General features: G+C 42.4%; 2 protein-coding genes across 7 annotated transcripts; one reads left to right on the top strand and one right to left on the bottom strand.

The window, feature by feature from the left end:
- Window positions 1-2,401: 2,401 nt before the first annotated feature.
- On the bottom strand, window positions 2,402-15,184 carry LOC139558648 (DNA-binding protein RFX5-like). Of its 6 annotated transcripts, XM_071373908.1 has the most exons (12): window positions 15,100-15,140; window positions 13,041-13,132; window positions 11,490-11,639; window positions 11,268-11,301; window positions 11,087-11,169; window positions 10,469-10,552; window positions 8,512-8,640; window positions 8,212-8,328; window positions 7,801-7,879; window positions 7,484-7,682; window positions 7,270-7,364; window positions 2,402-7,141 (listed from the first exon to the last, which is right to left on the bottom strand). In XM_071373908.1, exons 3-12 carry the CDS (start codon window positions 11,597-11,599, stop codon window positions 6,221-6,223), a joined length of 1,851 nt encoding a protein of 616 aa, XP_071230009.1. In that variant the 5' UTR covers window positions 11,600-11,639; window positions 13,041-13,132; window positions 15,100-15,140; the 3' UTR covers window positions 2,402-6,220. The 6 variants fall into 6 exon arrangements, with proteins under 6 accessions (XP_071230009.1, XP_071230008.1, XP_071230011.1 ...); XM_071373907.1 differs by lacking the exon at window positions 13,041-13,132 and having other exon boundaries at window positions 15,100-15,184; XM_071373910.1 differs by lacking the exon at window positions 13,041-13,132 and having other exon boundaries at window positions 8,512-8,634; window positions 15,100-15,184.
- On the top strand, window positions 12,979-20,713 carry LOC139558651 (proteasome subunit beta type-4-like). The gene is made up of 8 exons (XM_071373914.1): window positions 12,979-13,002; window positions 16,210-16,370; window positions 16,915-17,121; window positions 19,132-19,278; window positions 19,541-19,622; window positions 20,024-20,140; window positions 20,270-20,358; window positions 20,557-20,713. The coding sequence occupies exons 1-8, from the start codon at window positions 12,994-12,996 to the stop codon at window positions 20,567-20,569; spliced, it is 825 nt and encodes a 274-aa protein (XP_071230015.1). The 5' UTR covers window positions 12,979-12,993; the 3' UTR covers window positions 20,570-20,713.
- Window positions 20,714-20,817: the final 104 nt, after the last annotated feature.

The raw sequence follows: 20,817 nt of genomic DNA, 5'->3' as shown, positions 1-20,817 counted from the left end.
CTCAATGCTCAATCTAGCCCGGCCAGTGCGGGGAGGTGGAATAACCCGCACCGGGCTATGCACACGTACAGGAGACACCGTGCGCTCTTCCGCATAACACGGTGTCTGCCCGTACTCCCGCTCTCCACGGTAAGCATGGGAAGTGGGCGCAGGTCTCCTACCTGACTTCGCCACACTATCCTTTAGCCCCCCCCCCCCAATAAATTTTTGGGGTTTCTTCACGGGCTTCTTACCGCGTCGTCGTGCTAACCTCATTCGCCGGTATCCCTCTGCACATTGCTCCATCGAAACCCAGGCGGGCTCCGGCACTCTCCCTGGGTCAACCGACCACCTGTCTATTTCCTCCCAAGTGGTGTAACCCAGATCCGGCTCCTGCTGCCGAGCTAGCTCCTCGAAACGCCGCCTCTCTGCTTTTGCTGCCTCCAGCTCTGCTTTGGGGCGGCGATACTCCTCTGGCTCTGCCCAGGGTCCTTTTCCGTCCAGCTCGTCCTCCCATGTCCATTTCTCCTGGTCCCGCTGCTGCTGCTGCTGCCGCTGCTGCCCGTTGCTACGCTGCTTGGTCCGAGTTTGGTGGGTGGTTCTGTAACGGCAGCCTTCCCTCTCTTCACTAGAAGAGGGGGTGAAACAGGGATCGGACCAAAACGCAGCGTAGCCAGTGCTCAACATGTTTAATTAAATAAAAACAGTGAACACTTACAACGAACAAAATAACAAAATGTGGCAAACCGAAACAGTCCTATCTGGTTCAGAACACAAACACAGAGACAGGAAACAGCCACCCACAATCCCCAACACAAATCAAGCCACCTATATATGATTCTCAATCAGGGACAACGATTGACAGCTGCCTCTGATTGAGAACCATATTAGGCTGGACACAGAAACAGACGAACTAGACACACAACATAGAATTCCCACCCAGCTCACGTCCTGACCAACACTAAACAAGCAAAACACATAAGAACTCTGGTCAGGATGTTACATTCCAGCCATTACAAAAAGCCTGTCCTCCTATAGCTCCTCCCACCAGCCTCCACTGGTCTGTGCATAGTATGCCACCCGGTGGCCAATGTGGGACGAGACACCAGTCTCATTTCCCTTTTACTCCACTGTGGTACAGTAAAATCCCTGGTACCAGTAAAACGGGTGAATTTCTGTAAATTGGTTGATCATTGGGACCAGAAAGTGCATTGTGGTACACTACCCAAACTACAAGCAAATGATTAGACAATACATAACATACTTTTCATAATTTAGGGCTGCGATTCTGAAAATACTTTGTTAGGAAAAAAACAAACATTTTGGGACCCTTAGCCACTGTGGCCAGGCAGAGCAAACTTCAATTCAATCATTGACTGAATTTGATTCATATGACTGTAGAATCTCCTTACTCTCCAGTGATAGCATCTGGTCTGGAAGAGCTTAATATGGGTTCCGAGACTAGGAAGAACTCAAAGCAAAGGCCTCTTGAACATATTTCTTTATATATACTGTATATATAAGTACAAACAACAAAGCAGAAATGAAACACAAATAAACCTAAACAGCTCCATTGCCTCAATGGCCCTCCCTCTCCCTTTCTTAAAGTCCTACTCCAGTCTCCTTTTCAGCTAATTTATCACCTGATTTACCTAACAAAAGTCACAATAGGTAGTGGGTGGGGGGGGCTTTCCTCTTATGTTCTTTATTGCTTCTCTAGCTTTCCGCAAGCAAGCCGGGAGGCCGATGACATCTGAGGGCACCGTCAGACCAACTCATTGAATGGCCTACTCGATGAAGTTTACACTTGTGTAAAAAAGGTAACTATTTTGCTCAAAACATTTTTTCAACCTTAATTGTTTGTACATTACTGTCTTTATATGTGGGATATTATTTTTAAACAGGAAAAGTAAAACAATAGCTGGAGTGTGTCTTTAAAGGGGCAATCTGCAGTAACTACACTACATCGATTTTTGGATTTATAAATGAATTATACGTACCCATTAATTCTAGGAAGAATATAGCTTCCCACTGAGCACAGACGTCAAATCAACGTCTATTCCACGTTGGTTCAACGTAATTTAAATGAAGTGGAAACAGCATTGATTCAACCAATTTGTGCCCAGTGGGTTATAAATGCCTCATGAGCTAAGTTCAACTCTCATACCCCCTAAGAACCCAAAATACAATCTTGTTTTACTCCCAAAGTAAATGTACACTGTATAGCCTCAAAACATGACTAAAACTATAATTGTGATGTCATGGATTGTCAGTCCTTGCATCCATAGCTCTGTCTATGAAGTGGTTACATTTCTCTAGCCCCATCCCTCAGCTTTTTAACAAAACAGAGGACACTTTCTTATTGTTTCAACTGCTGATTGCCACTTTAAGAGAAGAGTTAAAAAATGACACAGAAACGATCAACACCTACTGTAACATCCCTCCAGTTACCTTTAACAACATTTATTACAGTCAGCATAGGAAAATATATTCACATTAGTCGTTGGCATCATTTTGTTTAGTTGTGTTTTTTTAAAGGAAGCATAGATGTAAATGTCACAAAATCTCTGAGACGATGATTTACAAAAAAACGAATTGGATTACAATTACTAACATGTAAGGTGTGACACTTAATTATCAAATCAGGATTCTGTTTTTATGTGTACACCAATTATAAATTAGTTAATCTTCCGGTATGAATAAAGTGCAAAACACAACCTGGGGGTTAAACATGTAAACTAAAACAGATAACACATCCCATTTTTAAACCCCTAGTCAATACATTTTAAGTTTTGACATTTTTCTAAGCTAGGAGTAACAGTGTTTTTATTTTTTATTTTAGAGTAATAGAATCACTGTCACATAAAACCATGCATGGATAGGTTTCTTTGAACTGTAAGTGTCTTTGAAATTCAAAGACATTCATGTTAAAACTGTACTTCAAGTGACCTGTACAATAAATGAAACTTCACAGACTTATATCCACAAAAGCACATATGATAAAATGTTTTCATAGATTTGATAAAACAACAAGAGCAAAATTACTAATTTGCAAACTTTTTATTTGCATGAACTCAAACAAACCGCAAAGCAAAGCTATGAAGCTACTTAACCCCTACATAGCTAGCCGGGCTAGTTTAGAGTGTTACCACCATCAACAGAGCATCTGCAAAGCTTGACCAAGGTCGGTCATGATGTGGTTTAACCGGCAGTTAAGGTCAAGGCACTGCTACCCGTATCCCGATCCTTATCTTTGATTCTCTGACCCGTTTCTTTTGAGCACCGTGGCTCCACAGTGAAAGTTCTCCCACTCACTCATTCACTTACTGCAATACTCATTTGACTGCACACTAAAGGACATATACTTATTTATGGAAGAGGTTTCCCATGTAAGTCCCCTGGGCCTACAGTTAATCTGTAGTCTTCATTCAAACCTACCTCTTTTACTGATATTAACTTGATCTGTCGATTGACTAATACAACTCGGGAGATCATTGCTAGCTCATAGTCCAATGTCATGAATGAGGATAAGGTGAGTTACTATAACTATGCACATGTAATTACACAATTAACAGACCAATAGAATATACTAGATCAGGGGCGGCACACCGTCCTCACCGGGGAGCTACAAAGTGTGCAGGATTTCGTTCTAGCTCTGCTTTAACACAACTGATTTAGCTAATAATGAGCAGTTGATTAGTAGAATAGAATCAGGTGTGTAAGAACAGGGCAGGGACAAAAGCCTGCCTACAAGAAGGTTGGCCACATGTATGTCTATGGTTGGTCACCCCTGTACTACATACAGGCAGGGAAGAAAATCTACAGGGTTTGAAGACAGACAGGGTATCCCTGTTTTCCCGGGAAAATAGCGTAGTGTGTAGACAATCTTGAGTCATCACCATTACAGCACCAAATGTATGCACCATGAATTTACATCCAGTTTGTCTCTTCATAAGCCCATAGTTTACAAAAGGACAATAACGTGGCATAAGCTAATAATAAAGTATAATTCTGTTGTGCTTATTCTCAATTCAGTCAAATTTGACAATCAACTCCATTGAAAAATAAAGCTAACATTGCTTGTTCCAAAACTACCTCAAGCATAACAATCATGTTTTTAATCATTGTTTAATTAAGAAATAAGGCCCGATGGGATGTGGTGTATGGCCAATATACCACGGGCTAAGGGCGGTTCTTAGTCACGACGCAACGGGGAGTGCCTAAATACAGCCTTTAAACATAACCCCCGATGTGCCTTATTGCAATCATAAACAGGTTACCAATATAATTAGAGGAGTAAAAATAAATGTTTTGTCATTCCTGTGGTATACAATCTGATATACCACAGCTTTCAGCCAATCAGCATTCAGCGCACGAACCACCCAGTTTATAATTTCTAGTAATCATTACTATTATTAACTAACAGGCTCTTCCCTTTTTGCATTCTTCATATCAGTGCAAATATTCTTGACATCTGTTTCAATTTAATTCCAAAAGGGCTAAGGCTGGAGATTACAAATTGAAATCTTCCCTTGTCAAAGGATGGCAGGTATAAAAAAAGAACACATAACCAGCCTATTTAAGGTTGATCATACTTTGGAGAATATGCTGGGTTTGGAGAGAAGGGTATCAGTATCTTACATTATCATGTACTGCTACGTAAACCACATAAGATGTATGCACCCCTAGGCAAAGCCAGGCAATGGTGGCTAAACAACAGTTGTCTCTGCCAGACAGTTTGAAATTGTGAAAATGATATTATTGTACTAGAGTTTATACAGGTACTTATAAAAAAGGGTTTGGCAAACTACATTAGCGTCAGGCTAAATTATTTACGAAATCAGCTCTAATATTCCATTAAGTTTCTTTGCCACGCTCAAGGTTTTACACTAGGCTCGCAGGTTTGTGCTTTGATGCCTTTGTCTGAGGTGCTGTAAATTCAAAATACAAAGGCAAACCTAAACGACTGTTTGTCATAGTCTTGCCTATATGGTGTCTATAATGTTTTGTCATCTACACTAAGTCGCTAACAGGAAGTGCTGTAATATTGGAATTACGCCCAGGTAAGTGCTCGCTTTTCCGTCATACTCCAGCTTAGGGGTTTTGGGGAAGGGGGGCAAACTCACAAACTTGTCACACAATGTTTTAGAATACAGTTCTGATGCCTGACAGGAGCATCATTTAAATGTAGTTGCACCAGCAGTGTCATGCCTTCTCCTTTCTTAAGGCGTCAGCATGCTTCAGTGTGGTTGGCGACTAGCCACACATGGCTTGGCAAACCCAACGACGGTGCAGCAATAGTACTGTTTGTCCATTTTGAGACGCCGGAGTCAGTATACACTTCCTCTAAATAGACAGAATTCATCTAAGATAACTCAAGAAATCTGTCATTAATTTAGACGTTTTTACAAAGATCTTAGTCGCGCAATTTTACATCTAACTAAGATGTTTGTTGCAGTATTTCTCAATGAAATAATGTGCATGAAAATGAGTCGTCTCTTGTTCAATGACAACAAAGACTTTATTGAAGAATCCCGACTGTTGACCAATCACTGACGAAGGGGCGTAGACTTCAGCTACCGACTTCGGCTTGCCTCTAGAATTTGTTTTGCATGTGCCCGAACATGATGACATGATGATGTCATCATAATATATGCACAAACTCTTCCAAACTGTTTAGTCTGGGAAGCATGCGGACGCCTTTACTCTGGAAGTCTATTTGAAAGCACAACTACAAACATCAAAATAACACAACCAAAGATTTAAAAAAGAACGCTTTGAGGGGAGTTCCTCTCAGGGAGAGTAGCACTTAGAACCTCGAATGGTCCGAACCCGTAAATAGCCCCTCCTCATCATCAGAACTACAAGAAATCCAATCTCAGGAGTATGGAGACGCCTTTATCTATCTCTTCGCTCACAATTACAAAGAAAAACATGCAGTTAGAGTCACAGCAGAGAGTTATAAACGGACCTTTTTACATTGTCAAATGCAAGGACTAATGGAAGGTCAACAGGGGTTTGGCTCCATCAATCTTGGCTCTCTGTGCCGCCAATCTCGGATTTCCACCAATCGGTAAGATGGGAGAGGGACTGTGTGGAGCAAGATGAAGCTTGCTACCTGGGAGAAGATGATTGGGGGATTGGGCGTGGTTATCCTCATGCTGAGGGTAGTATAAAGTCCCTTAGTGCTCCCTAGTCTCTGGGACAAGGAGGGTGAGGTTCGGGACTGGGAGGGCCAGTGCTAGGGTCTTTCAACCTTAGTGCTGTCATCAGGCGCAGGGCGGCCCTCCGAGCTAGCCTGGGTGGTGGGGGTCGGCAGATCTTCCGAAGGCTCCGTGGGAGTGAGGGTGATCTCCACCTGACCTCGATCCTCCAGCAAAGTGGGCAGGGGCAGGCGGTGCTGGGGGGTAGACTGGGAGTTGTTGTTGTTCTTGGTGGTGGGGGGTCTCGGTGCCCTCTGGATGACCTCTACCATGGCCCTGCCCATGTCCCAGTTTGTGTGGCTGGTCCCTGGCAGCAGCAGCAGGGGCCGTGGGTCAGTCTCGAGCACCACACCCCGGTGCTCTGGGTTGCCAGAGTCCGCTACCGAATGTAGCTGGCCGAGCACCACGGCATGCTGGTCCTGGAACACAACCTCCACCACCTGGGAAGAGGAGGAGGACGAGCAGGCTTTCTGGATCACCCCTCCGGTGAGGGATTTCATGATGGGGGCTTGGTTGACCGAAGGTAGGTACGGAGGGGGCGGTTGCGGAGAGGTGGTGTCCTCTGGCCGTGGCTTCCTGGGTCGTCCTCGTTTCCGCTTGCCTGGCGTGCATCCCGGCCCGGGGCCCCCGCTGGTTGCAGTCGGAGCCTCGAGGGCCCGTTTGGTCACGGCACGGGCCCTCTGCACCACCGACGACGGTGCCACAGGCGCCATGGTAACCGGCGGGGCTTTTTCGGGGTAGGATAGGCTGACGGTGTGGGGGAGGATCATGACGGGGAGAGCGCCGCCTTGGGACTTTTCCGGGACGGAGCTGCGAGGCAGGATTCGGGGCAGGTGCTTCATCAGAGCCTCCACCTGCAGGTCACGACCCCCCGGGCGTACTGACTCCGCCCCTTTGGTTGGCTTGTCACTGGACTGCAGTGTCCCTGGCGACGACTGATCCCCAACTTCTTTATCCCTCTGAGAGAAACAACATCATTGTGTTACATAAAGTCGATATGAGTAGATATGGCTCATTATTACAACTTCGAGAAGTATGTTTCTGTACTTTGCATTTAGTCTTTGAAAGGTTATTGTTGATGCGCTACCTTAGCATCAGAGCTGCTCCCTTCTGTCTCCGGCCCACCTCCTTTTGACGGTACTGGATTCTTCTTGATCACCTTGTGGGGCTTTGCAGGTCCTCCTGTGAGACACAAAGAAAAATGACTGATGGTTACAAGAAATTCCAATCATGAGATGGTTGCGGATGGTATTGCAGATGACTGAACACAGTGTAATGGAGATGAGGAAACTGAGACTCACCTGCCATCGCGGCAGAAGTGACGAGTTCAGCCTGGCTGCAGCGTGGGTTGACGATGTGCTCCTGCACAAGAAAACGGGCGATCTCGACCACTGTGTCAAAGGAACGTTTGAGGATCTTCTGGGCCCAATCACAGATGAGCTCACAAGCCGCCTCCGTCACCTCTTGCTTGTAGGTCTGCACCAGCTCCGTCAGCTCCGACTACATGGAAGAAGAGTCTTAATCACCATTGAGAGTCATTTTTGCACACAACTATAGCAAAAGCAATGGTTGTGTCCTATCATATAAACAGGAAGTGCAGTTGACTAGTCATACATACTGGGTCATTTTTCAGGTCCAGGTTTGGCAACAGTGGCATGTTTAGCACTGTCTTCCTACGGATTCCACTATAACAATACGTGTCAGAGGAGGAGTTAAGGATGAACTGAAAACAGAAAAGGGAACCGCAACCTATTGATAAGTGGAGAGGGTATGGTAATACTTGTTTGATCCTTTGTACTCGGTGGCATCATTCTATCCACATTTCCCACATTGTGCAACAATATAAAAATAGGATGCAAATAGGATGCATTGAAGTATAGGTGAATCCCTGAATTCCATCTAGCATTCAGGGAGACGCTTGAATACTTAATTTGCAGGTGTCAATGCAGTTGTGGCAAGCAAAAGTAAAATTGTGTTAAAATACTTAAAGGGCCTCCCAAAACAACCTCCTGACAGACTAAAAGGATATTTGGACTGTCCCCTGCCACCGAGCCTCCGGGCTTTGATGTTGGGGAAGATGTCACGGATGGTCTTCCCAAAGTTGGCAGCACTCAGAGGCCGGTGCTGCAGGTTTTCACAGTATCTCCTGGGGTATTCCGGGGCAATAGATCATAACATTAGCTGTGTCGTTTTCATTACGGCACACCGTAGCAAAGCGTTTGCAATGGAAAACAAAAAACGAGTATTTCTTACTGATGTGCAGGTAGTCCGGGTTCACAAGTACATTTCTAATTCACAGTCACAGCTGTGCCTCATTACAATAACTTACTTGTATGTCTCGTAGACGTCTTGCTTGGGCAGGCAGGTGTCTATGTGCTCCTCCAGGTGGCTACGGATCCAGTTGCAGGTGTGCAGCTGGTCAGCTGTGTTGAAGGAGCTGGGGTCACTGCTGCTGCTGCTGCTCAGGACAAACATAACCAAGCTATCAGTATATCTCAGCAGCCACCTTTTGCTGATAAAACAATATATTTTTCTTGTGGAGGAAAAAAGTGACAGTTCAATGTACACATTTTGAAACTACACTGAACAAAAATCTAAAACGCAACATGCAACAATTTCAGAGATTTTACTGAGTTAAGTTCATATAAGGAAATCAGTCAATTTAAATAAAATCATTAGGCCCTAATCTATGGATTTCACATGACTGTGAATACAGATATGCATCTGTTGGTCACAGATACCTTAAAAAAAAAAAGTAGGGGCGTGGATTAGAAAACCAGTCAGTATCTGGTGTGACCACCATTTGCCTCATGCTGCGTGACACATCTCCTTCACATAGAGTTAATTAGGCTGTTGATTGTGGCCTGTGGAATATTGTCGCACTGCTCTTCAATGCCTGTGCAAAGTTGCTGGATATTGGCGGGAACTGGAACACACTGTTGTACACGTCGATCCAGAGCATCCTGTACATGCTCAATTGGTAGCATGTCTGGTGAGTATGCAGGCCATGGAAGAACTGGGACATTTTCAGCTTCCAGGAATTGTGTACAGATCCTTGCGTCATGGAGCCGTGCATTATCATGCTGAAACATGAGGTGATGGCGGTGGATGAATGACACGACAATGAACCTCAGGATCTCATCATGGTATCCTCTGTGCATTCAAATGGCCATCGATAAAATGCAGTTGTGTTCGTTGTTTGTAGCTTATGCCTGCCCATACCATAACCCCACCGCCACCACCGGCTGTTCACAACTTTGACACCAGCTAACCGCTCGCCCACACGGCACCATACACACTGTCTGCCATCTGTCCGGTACAGTTGAAACCGTGATTCATCTGTATCCGTCCACTGAAGTCGGATACGACCCCGAACTTCTGTCAGGTCAAGAACCTGGTGAGGACGACAAGCACGCAGATGAGCTTCCCTGAGATGGTTTCTGACAGTTTGTTCAGATATTCTTCGGTTGTGCAAACCCTACAGTTTTATCAGCCGTCAGGGTTGCTGGTCTCAGACGAGGTCCTGGGCTGGCGTGGTTACACGTGGTCTGCGGTTGTGAGGCCGGTTGGATGTACTTCCAAATTCTCTAAAACGACGTTGGAGGCGGCTTATGAAATGAACATTCAATTATCTGGCAACAGCTCTGGTGGACATTCCTGCAGTCAGCATGCCCATTGCACACTCCGCCTAAAACTTGAGAGATCTGTGGCATTTGCACATGGAACATTTCTTGGATCTTTTATTTCAGCTCATGAAACATGGAACCAACACTTTACATGTTGCCTTTATATTTTTGTTTAGTATAGTTAAGCTGGTGAGAAAAAATGTTTAAATTGTAAGAAGATATGCACATCCCAAACTTCTCAAACGGTGCTGAGCCCCAGAAAAGGTTAACAAATAATAAGATGAAAAGCCAGCACATGGTTCATGTTGCTGCTGTTTTATTCCAGCTCAAACATGCACTGTGGAACTGGCAACAATAATAATCAATGTGCACTCACATTTTGACATGCACCAAAATAACAATCACACAATTTCAATCATTGTGTCATAACTGTTTTTAACTGATTGATAAACTATTAACTAAATAATTAAGAGTTTATAAACTACTTATAACAGCATTTATAAATATTTTTAAGTGTTACTGGGGAAAAAGTCAATATGTGACTGGTTGTCAAACAGATGTAGTACATCTCTGACCTTTATTGAGCTTTGTATGCTCCTTGAGTTTCTGTGTGTACATGTTGACAATAACACCCTTGAAAACGTGGACCTCTTCCCTTACCTTGGCAGTGTTCTGTCCTCCAAAGCTGACATCGATGCAGAAATACACCACCGCCTAAGTTGTGCCAGCGGGGCCATTGCCAGACTGAGAAAAAGAGTTTGTGGAATTTGGAGACGTGTGCATGTTCGAGATACATAGATCTGCATGGTCTGTTGAAATCTGTTGATCTGCGCAGACCTGTGCAGAATCTTTGCATCTCAAAAGTACACAATAACATCCAGATCAAAACTTCTTCTCTACAAACCTTAAACCACCAGTAGGTAGGTACAGTACACCCCCTCTGGATGGAGCACTGCTTTAATGCTTGATTGCATGACACCTAATGCATCTCTAACGGACTGAATGGAAATAAAACAAATGGGGGAAGGCCATCCACAGTGGGGCTGCACAACATGAAAAAGACCTCAACCATGCCACTGAGGACAAGCGGCAACAACAAAAGAAGCTAAACATCAACCACTATCAACCACTACCGCCACATACACTGGCCTATTTAGTGGGATTTGTGGGTCATACATCAGCCTCTTCAGTCATCTGAAGAGACACAAATATGTCCCACCAGGAGGACAATCATAGAGTGCTAGACCCAGAGTGATTGCTGATGATAATGATGTTCACCTTTTCTCCCCTGAACTGGGGCCAGAAGGCAGCTGGAGGTAAAGGTAGAGTTTGTCGTTGTCAGAGAAGCGCTGCACATCTTGCTGTGGGTAGGAGAGACATAGGAGAATCTGGGTCTTAAACCATTCATAGACAAGGCAATTCATACACAATACAATACCAAAGATGTCTCGTCACTTACCAAGATAACGTCCACTTTTCCCTGTATATTCTTACTACGAAAAGAAACAACAATTACAGTTAGACCCAAACACATTTCTGAAGACTTTCTAATGAGACTGATGGATTAGCTGTATGAGATAAATAGCAGGTAATGTTGGAGAGGGTGCTGATACGACACAATCTTTATTGTCCATTTTGATCATTTAAGCAGTGGCTGTGTGGACAGAGGGGTGGGACTTACGAGATGTTGCTCTTTAGTTTCTGCAGCAGCAGGCTAGGCTCTGTGTCTCCCTCTCCTGAGTCCAGACCCTCCCGCTTGGAGGGGTCTGCCTTCAACCTGTCCTCCGTCATTGTTTGCTCACACAGCGGTGGCAAACGCACCCTGAGGCCTCTGAAATTAGGAGAGGAGGGTAAATGTGATAAAACTGTTCAAAGCACTATGGCATTTGGCTGGGGGCTGTCATTTTACATTTTAAAAGTACATTTTAGTTTTAGTTGAGAATGGAAAATATATCCCTCCACATCCAACAATGCTCAACAATGCTGGTTATTGGACATGCACAATGTTAGTGATTTTTCATCTGATAAGGTACCCAAGAACAGCAATGCTGCCCAGGGCGGCAGGTAGCCTAGTGGTTAGAGCGTTGGACTAGTAACCGAAAGGTTGCAAGATCGAATCCCCAAGCTGACAATGTAAAAATCTGTCGTTCTGCCCCTGAACTACCCGTCATTGAAAATAAGAATTTGTTCTTAACTGACTTGCCTAGTTAAATAAAGGTGAAAAAAAAGATGACAAGAAGAAGCCTTCATTTTATTCCATTTAAATCGAAATGGAAACTGACAATAGCAGCTCTTTAGGAAGGTAACACCTGAGGATCATACCTGACTATGATGATGGTAGTACTGATATGAGTTGGCAGGGTTCAATGTAGCTGACTAAACTCAACTCCATGGTGAAGGAAGTTTCTGATAAGTTCCACCAACGGTGTGGAGCAGAGACAATGCTTTGTGGAATTCAGCTCCGACAACATGCCCAAGGTCAATAAAAAATATTGAAAATATTATGCAACGCTTCCATTTACCTATGTTTATCCTCTGTAGTTGCGTGCCTTTCTTTGTTTGCTTTGTTAGGTTCTGACAAACAGAGTGAAAAACTAACAGACAACCAGTCAAAGCTCAAACCAAGTTTATTCACCCATTGGGTCAAACAGCTGAAAAGACAAAGACATGTTTACACAGGCCCATATATTTATACCCTCCTTCTAGGTGGAGGCTCCTCCTTGCACATCTGGATAGCCAATACATCTCGGCCCACATTCTTCACTCCTCCCTAACTCATGGCTGTCCTACCTTATCAGTGACTGAAACCAGGCTGTTGCCCTTCTCCTCTCCAAAGGATACATGAGATTTAACAATAACATGTTCTGATAGAATGTCAACTTTTTGCACTCCCATTTCTCACTCAGTAGATTTCCATACACCCAGTTCTAATATGGTAACATGAATAAGGATATTTCAAGTTAGAACCCAACAGCTTAAATCCATACTTTTTCAATAAATGTTAGTCAAGTACAACCACAGACTGTTTGCTCATTGCTGTTGCACTAAGATGGCAACTCAGCGCAAGTGTGCATGTGCCAATTGAATCTCAACAAGGAACAAGTCGGCAGTTTTTGATTGACGTATATTGAAAAGTGTGGATTTCAGCAAACAAACAAAGACACGCAATTACAGAGGACAAACATATGTACAAGGTAAGCATTTCAAAATTGAAATGTTTTGAAGTATTGACCTTGGGCGAATCGATGTAGTCGGAGCTGAATTCCACAAGGCCTGTTCTCTGCTCCACTCCGTTGGTGGAGTTCATCAGAAACTTCCTTCACCCTGGAGTTGTCAGCCAGGTTCAATAATAAGATTTTATGGAATGCAATGAAGTATGGTGTTCAATCAAAACCGCATATTCTGACCAATGGGTAAAATCATCTGTTCCAAAGTATTCCCACGCATAATAGAGAGATATACAGTGGGGGCCGAAAGTATTGACACCCTTGAAAAAATGAGCAATAATGACTGTATAAAATAAGTAATTGAAATACTGAGCTATATTGTATGCTTAGACAAATTGGGAAATTATATTATTTTATACTAATACAATTGCTCAGAGAAAGATATTTAATTACTTGTTACTTTTCTTTAATTACTTGTTACTTTTATTTCTTATTCTTATCTGTATTTTTTTTAAACTACATTGTTGGCTATGGGCTCGTAAGTAAGCATTTCACTGTAAGGTGCCTGCCCACCTGTTGTATTCGGCGTATGTGACTAATATAATTTGATTTGATATGATTTGATTTTGTCTAACAAGTAATACTTGTAGGGGTCAAAATTAATGACACGCCTAAAGATTCTTATAAATAAAGTAGTCAAAAGTTTAGTATTTTGTCCCATATTCATAGCACGCAATGACTACATCAAGCTTGTGACTACAAACTCGTTGGATGCATTTCTACTTCGTTTTAGTTGTGTTTCAGATCATTTTGTGCCCAATATAAATTATGTAGTGTCATTTTGGAGTCACTTTATTGTAAATAGGAATAGAATATGTTTCTAAACAATTCTACATTAACCTAATGTGGATTCTACCATGATTACGGATAATCCCGAATTAATAGTGAATAACGATGAGTGAGAAAGTTACAAAGGGTCAAAGATCGTACTCCTCTCCTGTTATTGGTAATGGGGAAAGGTTAGCATGTCTTGGCTGGGGGTATGATCTTTGACCCTCTGTAACTTTCTCTCTCATCGTTATTCACGATTAATTCAGGATTATTTATAATGGATTGTACTGCAAAAGTGAAATAGAATATTTTTTTCCTGTCAATATATTCAATGTACTATCAATATTTGCATTTAATTGTTTTTTTAAAATGATCAAGTCTGGTGTGTACTGTATAGCCAAGATCTAGTACAATGAAGCATGCAACAGCTACAAGGCTTTCACCAAAATAGAAAACACATCAGTCAATTGAACAGCCAGCGACACTCCCACTACCGCACTATCAGTGTCTGGAATAATAATAACAAATGGGAGTAAAACATGCACGATGCTGTCTGCATTTCCAAAACATGACAATAGGGCGATTAAGTAGGAGAATTAAAACAGAAGTGTTCATTATTATAAAGCTTGATAGGCATAATGCAATGGCGCATTGAGCAATGACAGAGTACAGCCGCTGTGAAGCTGGCTCACCAGGCTGTCACTACAGTAGCACGGTGCCGAAATACTATAAGAGGCATGGTTTTGGAGTAACACTACCAGCCATGACGGGTCTTTTTCTCACTAGCGTTGCAAGCTATTCGCTTCGCCTTCTTAACTAGCTACCAACTTTAATTATTTGAGACCGTTAACAATGGCTTTTTCATGTCTCGGCATATGCTATTCTACAATTTGCATACTTCCCGCTTTTTGGGTTTATCCACACAACATGTTTCAATTCACTGTGGCTAGCTAGCCACACACTGGTTGTCAGTTTTCTGGGAATTGAAATGCACATATAACAAAGATAACAAAACAAGTTCGACAGGCATTTAACACTTGTAGATTCACTGAATGCTGTTATTTAATCTTAGCAAGTGACTAACGTTAGCTAAGCTTGATAGCTAGCTAGCTGGGCTAGCTTTAAATGCTAACATTAGCGAGCATTGAAACATCTTTTGAAACATGAATTCTAACAGAATTAAAACTTTTTCAACAATAAATCAAAGTAATGCTTATATTGCACATACTATTCTGTGATATATATGATAAAAACCTATTTAAGTATTTATTTTATAAAAGAAAAAGAAAGTACCTGAGCCAAAGCTACAGCAAAAATCCCCTTTCAGATTTTTTTGTGATTGGACAACTATGTTATGTCTGCCTGACTACAAAGCAAACGTCAATTCCAATTGGTGGATTGTTCTAATTCTACTCAGATACCAAGTGCAACTTCAAATCTATTGGTTCAATTGCTTTATTTTCTTGCTAAAGATTATTCTGATAGGAGGCGTTATGACTGGTCTGCCCAGTAACTGAGCTGATGGCTCGTCTGGCAATATTCTGCCTAGTGACAGAAACTTGATTGGTTTACACATATGGGAATATGTTATTTCCTATTGGGGCGGATTTTCACAGATCTAGAATTAGTTTACTACGGGTGCGTTCGTAAATTCCCTCTGGCGATCCGTTTTCAAAGCACTCTTGACTGAGTGTTTATTTATTTTATTTAACCTTTATTTAACTAGGCAAGAGCGCACTGATGAATTTACGAACACCCAACACCCGTTGAAAATGTCCGGTGTCAGTAAACGTCGGCAAAAAAAGCGTATTTAAATTGTTGCACAGTTTACAGTCACCAACGCTCTGGATAACATGAACACTGCCTAACCAGTTCTGCTAGGTTGAGAAAAATGGTCAGAGTGAGGTGTTCTCTCATTTATGTCTGGAAGTAGATAGCAAGCTAGCTAACTTTAGCTTGGGTGCTTGACAGCTGTTGTGAAGTCAAAACGTTCGGATCAACCCTACTCCCCGGCCAGAGCGTCCAATGTGCGCTCTGAATTCTCCGAGAACGAAATGCTCAGAATTTACGAACGCCCAGACCACACTCTCAGTGTTTTCTGGCACTCCAGATTGAATTTACGAACGCACCATACGTAAACTTGACCTTCTAACAGCATTTAGTACAATTTAACTCCTCTGTTTCTACTCCTTTCATTTGGACTAAATCATCGAACATTTATAATAAAACTAATACAGCTATTGTTGAACATTTATAATAAAACTAATACAGCTATTGTTGAGTTTCTTGTATTGATTATGCTACTGGTAAACGTTTACATGTGGTTAGAAATAAGAGATGTAATTTTGTGCTTCAGTTAAAATTGTCTGCCTCCTGTATCCCACAATTCCATATTCTTTGCAGCAGAACACAAAACAAGGTTTGTCGTCACATCCGCAAATTTGCAACATGGATCCAAGCGGGTTGAAACTCAATTTCTGGGAGAATGGACCAAAACCCGGACAATTTTATTCATTTCCAGGCAGTAGTCTAACCCCAGGATGCGGACCTATCAAACACACGCTGTAAGTAAATCATTTTGAGTCATTTGAGTACAGATCCCTAATAATGTCCTCACGCTTTCGATTTCCTCGGTCAGCTGCATCATCATGGTGGAGCAAGCCGATGTAGCTACTCTAGCTAGTTATGTTAACTACGCCAGCTAGCTATGTTGGGCTACTAACGCTAGCTAGGTATCTAACTAAACTTCATATGCTCTCGGGATTTCTTATTCTATTTCCAACAAATTGGCTTATGATAAATTGCCCATCTATGCCTCGCTAGTTGGCTACCTAATCATAGTGTACGTATGGTGGTTAATGCTAGTATGACATGGCAGTGAGGTAACGTTAGTTAGCTAGTTAACAAAACTCACCACAATAAAGGATACTATTGAAGCATATTATTTAATTAATCCTACTCCCGGTATAGTTTCATTATATATGCATGAGTCTAAATAAACGTCCAGCAGTTCAGCATGCATCCCTCTGTATTGCATTTGTAGTGTAACGTTACCTAATAAGACTTACTCATGACAAACTTTCACATTTTTCCCACCCTTAACTCAAGAAACCCAATGGTGACAGGAACATCAGTGCTGGGAGTGAAGTTTACAGGTGGCGTCATAATCGCAGCTGATATGCTGGGCTCCTATGGTTCCCTAGCACGGTTCCGTAACATCTCTCGACTCATGAAAGTGAACGACAACACCATCCTGGGTGCCTCCGGCGACTACGCAGACTACCAGTACATGAAGCAGATCATCGAACAGATGGTGTAAGTTTAAGGTTTCTTTCAGAAACGTAAATATTTTTTACAATTCCTTTATTTAACTAGGCAAGTCAGTTAAGAACAAATTCTTATTTACAATGACGGCCATCACTGGCCAAACCCGGACGACGCTGGGGCCAGTTGTGCGCCACCCTATGGGACTCCCAATCATGGCCGGTTGTAATACAGCTCGGATTCGAACCAGATTGTTTGTAGTGATGCCTCAAGCACTGAGATGTAGTGCCTTAGACCGCTGTGCCACTCGGGAGCCCAATACGTTGTGAATATTTCCATTCACAATCATGGACCAAGGCACATATATAGCAAATACACAAGCAGGCACATACACAGCAAATAGAGTAGTTCATAGTATATTTAGTGGCGATTCCCTACGAAAAGTTACTGGCACAGGAGAGAGCTGTCCATAACACGTCCACAAGAATCAGCTTTACAAATGTTAACCTTTTCGGGTGAAGTTCCCATTTTATTGCACATATGAAATATAAATAGCTCCAATACACATTCCTATACAGAAGGTGCAGAGAGATGCATTCTATAAGCTGCATCTGTGATACCGTAAGAACTGTATGCCTTCTCTCACCTGTGCTAATCCTTCCTGGTCACCTGTGCTTGACTTTCCACTTTTTTTTATATTACAGCCTTGTCCTAAAATATATATATTTTTTTAAATCCCCTCAATCTACACACAATACCCCATAATGACTAGGCAAAAACAGGTTTTTAGACAGGGAAAAAAAACTGAAATATCATATCTACATAAGTATTCAGACCCTTTACTCAATACTTTGTTGAAGCACCTTTGGCAGTGATTACAACCTCGAGTCTTCTTGGGTATGATGCTACAAGCTTGGCACATTGTATTTGGGGAGTTTCTCCCATTCTTCTCTGCAGATCCTCTCAAGTTCTGTCAAGTTGGATGGGGAGCGACACTGCACAGCTATTTTCAGATCTCCAGAGATGTTCGATTGGGTTCAAGTCCGGGCTCTGGCTGGGCCACTCAAGGATATTCAGAGACTTGTCCCGAAGCCACTCCTGCATTGTCTTGGCTGTGTGCGTAGGGTCGTTGTCCTGTTGGAAGGTGAAACTTTGCCCCATTCTGAGGTCCTGAGCGCTCTGGAGCAGTTTTTTTTTATCAAGGATCTCTCTGTACTTTGCTCCGTTCATCTTTCCCTTGATCCTGACTAGTCTCCCAGTCCCTGCCGCCAAAAAACATTCCCACAGCATGATGTTGCCACCACACTTTACCGTAGGGATGGTGCAATTGGAGGTACCGGTTGGAGTTGGGTGATTCTGCAAATGGAGAGAGAAATAATAGGGCCAAATCTTAATTTAGATTGTTTCAGAGGAACATTTGTAATCTGTGCAGGTCAACATGACGATTGCATGCCATGACAAGGAAGCTTCTGGATTTAGCCAAGTAGCAAGTGAATGCAGAGCAAATGACCAATGGTACCCCTGGAAGTTTGGGAGGCTTATTCCACCTGAGGTCTTTTGTCTCTGTTATATGGATAGTTTTTTTTGTTCCTCCTGATACATTTGGAGTTTAAGGAGTACATTTTCTTTCAATCGCCATAAAGTGGTGTTGAAACTGGAAAAAAAATATGAATGGATGTTCAACCACTGAAATGTGAAATTGTAAGATGTAGTCCATCTGTTTCTACATCTTCTAAATACTTTTTATTAAAATGTCAGTACAACATTTAGCAAGGAGGGATACATTCAGACAAGATATAAAACATTCTGGACTACTGGGGGATATATAGGAATAGACGACTCTGGGTTATTGTACCACTGAGGTAGTAATGCAGACTTCCACCAATTGATCTTGTGTCCTGCAATTTTTCTAGAAGCATTAAAGACATCTTAAAGGTGGGGAAGAGACTGAGAAACATTCTGGAGGGGCTGCTTTGTTTGAATGGTTTCTGGCATCATTTCCTTTGCTTGGTTATCTCCCTGAGGACCACCAGTGATCAGATCTCTCTGTTTGTGTCCCAGGATTGATGAGGAGCTCCTAGGTGACGGCCACAGCTACAGCCCAAAAGCCATCCACTCCTGGTTGACGCGGGTAATGTACAACCGCCGCAGCAAGATGAACCCACTGTGGAACACTGTGGTCATCGGTGGATTCTACAATGACAAGAGGTGGCCTGAGTTTTCAGCATCTTTAACTAGTCTTTTTTTTTTTTTTTTTTTTTTTGTCCTTATCAGAGTTCATGCCAAGAGGTAGAGCTCTTAAAATTGCTTAGAAATGTGGGAGTGCCCGTTGTCATGTTCGTTTTTGCCTTTAACAAACCTCCTACCCTGGTCTCGATGTTAACATCTAACTGACTGGGGATCTGCAGCTATAAATAATTATAGTAGCTAGCTACAACAAAATAAATTAATAACTTGTATTTTTCTCTAGCTTCCTGGGCTACGTGGACAAGCTGGGTGTGGCCTATGAGGCACCTACAGTGGCTACAGGGTTTGGCGCTTACCTGGCCCAGGTGAGAGGACAAATAAGCTAATAAACACGAGTGGACTGCTACTGGGTGGCAGTATTAACTTCTATACGTTTCATAGTTTATAATTTATCTTTAGCAATTGAAAGATAAGATGCCATAGTTTCTATTTGAAAGATTGGCTAAAGTTGTAATTCCTTTTTCAGGTTGTAGAGCTGAGCTACACTAGTTCATATTGAAATAGTGGCAACCCCTTCTGGAACAAGAAATTGTATGAATATAATTGGAAGTAATCTGTACTGCATGATGCTTCTGCATAAAATTAAGATGTTACCTCATGTTGATACTGTATGTAAAAATGGATGTTCCACAGTTGAAGTTCTACACAGACCCTTGCAGTATTTCTGGGTTTGTTTAGTGTAAGGTTATTCTTTGTATCCATGCAGCCCCTGATGAGGGAGGTGGTAGAGAACAAGGTGGAGATCACGAAGGAGGAGGCCCGGGCTCTGATTGAGCGCTGCCTCAAGGTGCTATACTATCGCGACGCTCGCTCCTACAACAGGGTGAGTCAGTCTCGGGAACTGTCCTGAATGTGATGTTATTTTCAACGGCACATTGGGAATGTCAATGTTTCTATTTTGAAGCTACTAGTGTCGTAGCTATTTGTAACGTTACCGTTTGTCTATTTATAGCATGAAATTGCCATTGTGACAAAAGAAGGCGTGGAGATTGTTGGCCCCATGTCCTGTGAGACCAACTGGGAAATTGCCCACATGGTCAGGTAAGTTATAGCCACATAACCGGTCTTGACTGTCCAGTCATAAGTGTCAAAGGTCCATAGTATTATCACTTGAGGAAAATTGTTTAAAGTTGTCATTTTTGTCCTAAATTGATCATATCATTTTAATTGAACAACTACGTAGAGCTCGTTGAATATTTCACATGACAATGTAACAAGAATCCACATTTTCTTTTGCAGTGGGTTTGAATGAGGACGATAAGGACTGTACGTTAAGCCACACTATTGGTCTGTTCCATTACATTCTACAATGTTACCGCTTTGATAGGACTGCTATGTAACAAATTTAGCACCCTCCCTCCCTTTTGTAATATGAAAAATAAATGTTGTAAACTTCTGAATGGGTGAGTTATTTAAACTTGAATGACAGTCAGGCTTAAAATCTGGTGAAATTGAAATATATTCATATACTGTAATTGGAAAGGTCCACACAAGCAGAGC

This window comes from Salvelinus alpinus, chromosome 29 (genome assembly GCF_045679555.1).
Source record: "Salvelinus alpinus chromosome 29, SLU_Salpinus.1, whole genome shotgun sequence".
NCBI lineage: Eukaryota > Metazoa > Chordata > Actinopteri > Salmoniformes > Salmonidae > Salvelinus > Salvelinus alpinus.
This window is presented reverse-complemented; position numbering and strand designations above follow the sequence as displayed.

Excerpts from the sequence above, each read along its gene's own strand:
- LOC139558651 (XM_071373914.1), top strand. Across the intron at positions 19,623-20,023 it reads TTGGCGCTTACCTGGCCCAG|CCCCTGATGAGGGAGGTGGT; the intron begins GTGAGAGGACAA and ends GTATCCATGCAG. Across the intron at positions 20,141-20,269 it reads ACGCTCGCTCCTACAACAGG|CATGAAATTGCCATTGTGAC; the intron begins GTGAGTCAGTCT and ends GTCTATTTATAG.
- LOC139558648 (XM_071373907.1), bottom strand. The coding sequence starts at position 11,599 with ATGACGGAGGACAGGTTGAAGGCAGACCCCTCCAAGCGGGAGGGTCTG. Across the intron at positions 7,683-7,800 it reads TGGACCTGAAAAATGACCCA|TCGGAGCTGACGGAGCTGGT; the intron begins GTATGTATGACT and ends TCTTCCATGTAG. Across the intron at positions 7,365-7,483 it reads CACTTCTGCCGCGATGGCAG|GAGGACCTGCAAAGCCCCAC; the intron begins GTGAGTCTCAGT and ends TGTGTCTCACAG.